The 7,353-nt window shown below is 32.8% G+C and overlaps 1 protein-coding gene across 1 annotated transcript in view; it reads left to right on the top strand.

Moving 5' to 3' along the window:
* Nucleotides 1-7,353, top strand: part of Smp_186610 (hypothetical protein) — a gene marked incomplete at both ends in the record, with an annotated part of 53,622 nt that overhangs the window by 36,881 nt on the left and 9,388 nt on the right. Inside the window, one exon of the mRNA XM_018789786.1 lies at nucleotides 6,288-6,410. Within this exon, the coding sequence (XP_018647426.1) occupies nucleotides 6,288-6,410 (123 nt within the window). The remainder of the gene's footprint in view (nucleotides 1-6,287; nucleotides 6,411-7,353) is intronic.

Below are 7,353 nucleotides of genomic sequence, written 5' to 3'. Positions count from 1 at the left end.
GGCATCCCATAGTGGTCTTAGCTTCAAATTGAATCACGCTTTCAACTATGGAATAATACTAAATCTCCACAAAACCCCTTCTGATAATTTATTTTATATGACAAACAACACTCCTTGATTCACATGTTACAGTTTCTTAAATGATGTACTCTGCCTTAAACTTGGTCAATTTCTTATTATGGATTATTAATTTGGATTTATAATTGTAGAACCTGATGAGAAATTATTGAAAAGAATTTCTTCGTTCTTCATATAATTGTGTTTTAATATGATGGAAATTTTTCGTCGATGAAAAACATTTCTTTGGCATTTATAGATGAAATTCTATTTAATTACTGCCTAAGAGTTACTAAATTATTTATTGAAATCAAAATACCCTTCAAATTTAGATATATGTATTAAATACCAACTATGTTTTATAAAGCAAATCCATTAAAATTAATGGAGTGCTTTAGATAGCTTGAATAACAAATTAATAAAATATTGCTCGGTATTGTATAGGGCAGAAACCTGGAGAACTACAAAAGCCATCATCCAGAAGATACAGGTGTTTATTAACAGTTGTCTACACAAGATACTTCGGATCCGTTGGCCAGACACTATCAGCAACAAGTTACTGTGGGAGAGAACAAACCAGATTCCATTCAGTGGAGGAAGAAATCGGGAAGAAGCACTGGAAGTGGATAGGACACACATTGAGGAAATCACCCAATTGCGTCACAAGACAAGCCCTCACATGGAATCCTCAAGGCCAAAGGAGAAGAGGAAGACCAAAGAAGACATTACGCCAAGAAATAGAGACAGACATGAGAAGAACGAACAAAAGCTGGATAGAACTAGAAATGAAGGCCCAAGACAGAGTGGACTGGACAATGCTGGTCGGCGGCCTATGCTCCATTGGGAGTAACAGACGTAAAGTAAGTAAGTAAAAAAGTAAGTAGTCCTATGAGAGCATAAATTATATAACATGATACAAGTGATTAAAGAAATTTTTCTTTTCGATAAATCCTAATTCATGTCTATTTGTTATATGCTACTTATAAGTAGTATGTAAACACCAATCAAATGTTGAATTACTGGCAATAGAAAATGGAAATGAAAATGAATTTTGAATTTGAAAGAATCATACAGAATGTGGATTAGAAAAATGATAGAAATTCGTAAACGAATTAATCAATGTATAATTATCAGAAGGTGTTTTGTGGAGATTAAGTTAAGTGCTCTGGCGCGAGACTAGTAGGTCCTGGGTTCGAATCTCGCTCGCGAGGCGGGATCGTGGATGCGCACTTGTGAGGAGTTCCACAATAGGACGAAACAGTCGTCCAGTGATTCCAGGTTTTCCATGGTGATCTGACTTCAATTGACTCATGATCTCAACTCTATACAATCTATCATTCTTATATTTTATCAAGATATTCTAATAATCTTGTATTAAACAATGAATTCATTCTCCTCACCTTTATTCTCGTTCATTATTATCTTGACCTAGAAGGAACTGATATAATTTACCATATTATTTTGTAATCCCATGGTTCACACGTTAATTATTCGAACTGTGACTACTTAGTTTTTTCTCTCGAGTTAAATCATTGAATAATCAATGATTTTTTCGATCATGTGTGAATTGGATCCATTATTATTACCATTACTATTACTATTACCATTACTATTATTATTATTACTATTACTATTATTATTACTATTAGTATTATATTAGGTCATATTATTATAATCAGTTATTTATATATTATATAATTTGTTGAAATATATATATTTTCTCATTAACTTCATTGTTATTACCTTTTTTTATTAATTTTGTTTTAATTAAATATTAATATAAAAAAATTTATTGATTATTGAAAGTATAAAAAAATAATAAACTGAATTGGGAATATTAATGGAGTATATAAAGTTGAATTTTATCCATCGACAAGTTACCATTTAGTTGTTATGGTAGATATATGTATTAAGGTATAAGTTATATTACTATTATTACTATTATTATTATTATTATTGTTACTATTATTATTATTATTAAGAATAAACAAAAAACCAAACAAACAAAGGGGAATTAGTAAACATCTTTCATGCAATTAGTTTCAATCCTTTACATTCAATTATGTTCCACCCTGTTTATTACCTCAATGCTAATACATATTTGGTTGTAAGCAGCTGATGAGAAACCATGGAATATAATGAATTCCTATTATTCGGCATCAATATTTGTTCTAGTAAACATCGATTGACTAATTATAATTTGTGATACTTATGATGGATGTTTTATTATTATTATTACTATTATTATTATTTTGTTATTTTAGTTACTCTTGGTAACATTATGTCTACAAATTATCCCATATGAATGTCAAATTAATGTTGTTACTAAAGGTATGTAATTTAGATATTTTAATTTTCATATATCTTATTTATAATTATTAATGATTGATTGAATTTCAACACTGTGTAAGTTATTTACAGATTATAATCTAATTAAAAATTAGTATGATTAAGAATATTGTAGTTAGGTAAACAATATGGTTTTCATAGTTGAAAGCATGAGTCAGTTGAAGTTAGACCACCAAGAAAAACCTGGAAGCATTGGACGGCCGTTTTTTCATATTGTGGTACTCCTTAGCAGTGCTCATCCATGAGCATGAGCTCGCCTCGCGAGATTTGAACCCAGGACCTACCAGTCTCCCGCCAGAGCATTTGACGGATAGACCAATGAGCTGGCATCCCTTGGTGTTAATGTCTAACTTCAACCAATCCAAGAAATTGAGTAACTGTTCACTAATTGTCTTCAGTGAGTTGTTATCTCACAACAGAAGTGGTTGAACTCCATTGGTCACTGCTTCTCACTAGAACTGGATTTACCTCTCGAAGTCAGTCACTAGTGAGCATATGATTATTGTTATTATTATCAGAAGCGGTTTTGTGGAGATTTAGTGTTTTCATAGTTGAAAGCATGAGTCAGTTGAAGCTAGACCACCAAGGAAAACCTGGAAGCACTGGACGCTCCAGTCACTAGTGAGTATATGATTATAATCAAAAGGTTTTGTTTAGTTGTGATTTTTAAAAAAATAAATAGTTATTCAATCAACATAAATCCATTAACTTTTTGTTAATCAGCTCGAAAACTGACACTGTCTAACAATAGTTATTACTTTACTAGTAACCTATCTCGAGGTGAATTCCAAATGTTCTAGTCTGATGTCATTGATCTGTGTTAACAGTTAGATGTTATAGTATTTGTTTAACAAGTTAAACATAATGATACAGAAGAAGTCACTAAATTAGTTTAGAAGCATACAATTTGAAAGGGTTTAGGTTTCAAGTCATTATGATCTTTATGAATGATTGAATATATAGATTGTTTGAAGAACTTTTTAACTATCTACCATTTTTAAATAATCAATCTCAACTTCACTGACAATTTTTTTGAAGTGTACTAACAATCATGTAAACAATATTTACTTATTTACTTACTTACGCCTGTTACCCCTCGTGGAGGAGCGTAGGCTGCACACCAGCATTTTCCATCTAACTCTGTCCTGGGCAATTATTTCCAGTTCTTTCCATTTAACATACATCCTTTTCATATCTGCTTCTATTTCCCGGCATAGTGTGTTCTTTGACCTTCCTCTTTTCTGCTTCCCTTCCGGATTCCAAGTTAAGGCTTGCCTTGTAATGCACATTGGTGATTTCCTTAATGTATGTCCTATTCACTTTCAAAGTATTTTCTTAATTTCCTCTTCAGCTGGAAGCTGGTTTATCCTCTCCCATAAAATGCTGTTGCTGATAGTATCCGTCCAATGGATGTTGAGTATTTTGCATAGACAACTGTTTATAAATATTTGAGCAGTAAAGATGAAATTACAGTAAAAGTATAGTATACAGACGGTCTTGAGTTAACCAGTTGAATTTAAGATAACACCGTAATGATTGTATGCAAAGTTTAAAATAGAGTGATAGATTTCATGTATATCATTATTAAACAAGTGGAAATTGGCAGTATTTGGTTCTTAAAGTATTGGAAATAAATGAAAATATCTACCAAACGACAAAGTGAATTTTAGATGGTTCTTAAGCTAAATTACATGACATACTAGCTTCTAAGGCAGATTATGTATCTAAGTGCTTGATATCATTCATTGTATAATCAAGAGTGTTTAGTAAATTTAGATAATGTTCTCCCTTTCCTTCTCTTACTTGAAATATCAAGTTTGTAAACAAGAAGGTGGTAAATCATTGCCTTATAGCTGATGTCAGTTGCGGTTGATAACAATGATCCCAATTTGTAGGCCCGATTGAGAGCTACAGTTTAATTCTTAATACCTAATTACAACCTCTTTGCATTATGATTGATATCAGTTAGTGACGAAAACTCTTTGGTGTAATAACTCTAACTTATAATATTAGCCCAACACCTAGTATGTGTGTATATATGTAAACTCCCCCATTTCTTTTTACTAGAAGGGATAATTTAATGTATGAGGGTTAGTTGTCAAGATCAAAGTTATTATTCCATTGTTATTTCATTACTTTTATTTTATAACTAGACAGAGTTTCCTGATTAGCTGATAACTCGCTCTAGGTCGTCAGTATATTATACTTTTACCGAAATCACCTAATAACTCATGATATTTGATTTTCCCTCATCATCCTTAGAATTGCTTATATTAGTCTTGTTTTGTCATGATGTTTTTAAGGTAAAGTATCGATGATATTGACAGACCTCATGAACAATTAACATTGGAACTATGAGTCTATCTATCAATTTATGAGATCTGGTTCGATATGAATATATGTCAAATAAAATTTTACTTCATTTAAAGGTTTTTGATTAAGGTTTTGTGTATTTATTCGTGTGATCACAATGAAACTAGATACTAAGATGATACAATATTGCCAGTCATTGCCTATGAAATCTTTATTCTCATTCTGTTTGATAACAGATAGGCTGAATATACTTACCTGTTGATTCTACTATTATGTCTTACACAATAACCAGCGTTCAAAAAGAATATTTAATTTGAAATAATTTGTAACATGGTTACAAAGAAAAACTTCGGAAAAACAATTATTCAAATCCAACCTAACATAATCTTGCTATGATACCCTAATAGATAAGACTGTAAGCTTTCTTTTACTTTAGAGAAAAAAACTGTTTGAAATGTTTTCGCCTTTCAGAATTTGTGATGTAATACGATGTAATGAGAAGTTTATATAAGAACAACATATGCTTGCTCATCAGGCTTCAATATTATTATCTATCATTTCTTTGCAATGACTCTTTGTAGCATTATTAATCGTTTGTGGGTATAGGTAGAGTTGTTGATTAGGCCGATCTCCACCACCTACATTACCACTCACGTTAGTACATGGGATAATTGCCATGATCCAGGAGACACGACGAGGACGTGTGAGTTGGATTTTGCCTCTCAAATATAAAAGAACCGAATGTGAGTGTTAAGTATTGGTTCTGCGTAAGCGGTGCAAAAACAGCTATCCCGCCCCGGTAGTTGTGCCGTGCTTCGATGTAGCACACTTCTCTAGAAGGGCCTACTAGGCTTCACCATGTTCCCCCTATTATCATTAAAATAAAATGAACCATTATCATATTTTATCATGAAAGCTTACAAATTTAATTGTGAAGACTCACATTTGTAAAACAAGAACAAAACATAAGTTACATAGTTATCTGTTATTTGTTATAACTGATAGGATATTAGATTGATATCATTACCAAATACATACTTTTATATAAATTAGAATATACTATATTTCTACATAGTTATTAAGTACAATATAATATGATGTTAACCATTTACCCTGATCTTGTATTGACATTATTAATAATGATTAGTTACTATTCGATATGAAACTTGATCAATAATTGTTGTTAACGGAGTTCAATCATGTCGGGTATGGGACAGTTATCTATCTCAGGCAATGGAAAGTGGTCACTGAGTATTGTAAGTTGAAGTTAGAAATTAACAAAATTGGATTTCATCTCAGTGGCCTAGAGTTTAGGCATTCTCATTTGAGACTGAGGGTCCTAGACCCGATTTCCTTTGTCCGGCTTTAGAATGCCCACTGTTCAGGAGTTCTATACTAGGATGAAACAACTGTCTGGTGTTCCCAGCGTCTTACTGATGGTTTATTTAAGATCGGTTTATGATTTAAAATCTATGGAAAAAAATCAGTTTTTTCCTTAAAGGAGTAATTTATCAGAATACCCCGAGTTTTATCGTTTTTTATTCATGTTTTGCTTCTCTATTTACAAGTTAACAACATTGGTTTATCCAATGAATCGACAAATGTCTCATCATTTTCTAATCCTGTGGAATCAGTTTCACTTCATTATTGTCGTTCAGCAAGAGGAATTAATCAGTCTGATTCGAATCCTGGTAAGTGGTTGTTCTTTCATTAATAAATTCATCGAAAAAGTAATGAATGTATAAAATAAACAATATGATTTATCATCATTTTTGACAGTATTATTAAATAACAAATAGCTGAATTCATGAGTCGATCTAAGCTAGACTACCATTGAAAATTCGGAAGCACTGGATGGCCGTCCCATACTAGGACGAAATGGTCGTCCATCTGCGATTATTGCAGCCAATATTACTGGTGCTTTTATTATACAGTTCGTGGCAATTATCAAAGTATGCCTTAGTCACAATCTGGATCGAGCGAAAAAGGTTCCTATTCTAGCAAACCTCTTCCTCTAACACATGTTACATCGAAGGACAACATCACGGTAGTCAGCACAAGGTGTACAAGTCATTTGATTACTGAAATTACAAATAAAGGAACTTCTTAATAGTCTCATTTATTGTAGCCGCTTAAATGTCACGTTTTCTCTAAAACCCTCTATTAACCGATTGTACATAAGCATCAGGTATTGAAATTAGCGCAGTGACCTTGAAATCCGCCAAACACTTCTGATTGGCTCGTCCATAAATTATAGTCTCGCCTTAAAGTCTAGCTAGATAATGAGCGTCAACTATAGTAAAACCTGGATCCTTCAGATTCTGGATACAAACCACTCTGGTGTAGCATGCTAATCCAAGCAATCAATACAGTACGTTCCTTCTGGTACCGTTCTACGTCAAAGACTTTTGGTGGCAACTCGAGGATCAACGATCACTTCCTGTTCTGCCAACGCCTTCGTCCTACAATTGCACGTTTCGCGATCAGTCCCACGAACGAAACCGCCACGTATCGAAAGTGTAAACCCTTTCTAGCGGGGGGCTCCTGTAGTGACCGGCCAGTCTCGATAAGAACACGATTGGAATAACAGAAACAATTATTATTATTGTAACCAATTTACCAGAGATTGTTTTA

Source organism: Schistosoma mansoni, assembly GCF_000237925.1.
Source record: "Schistosoma mansoni, WGS project CABG00000000 data, supercontig 0316, strain Puerto Rico, whole genome shotgun sequence".
NCBI lineage: Eukaryota > Metazoa > Platyhelminthes > Trematoda > Strigeidida > Schistosomatidae > Schistosoma > Schistosoma mansoni.
Note: the sequence above shows the minus strand (reverse complement) of the source record. Positions and strands in the feature narration are given on the sequence as shown.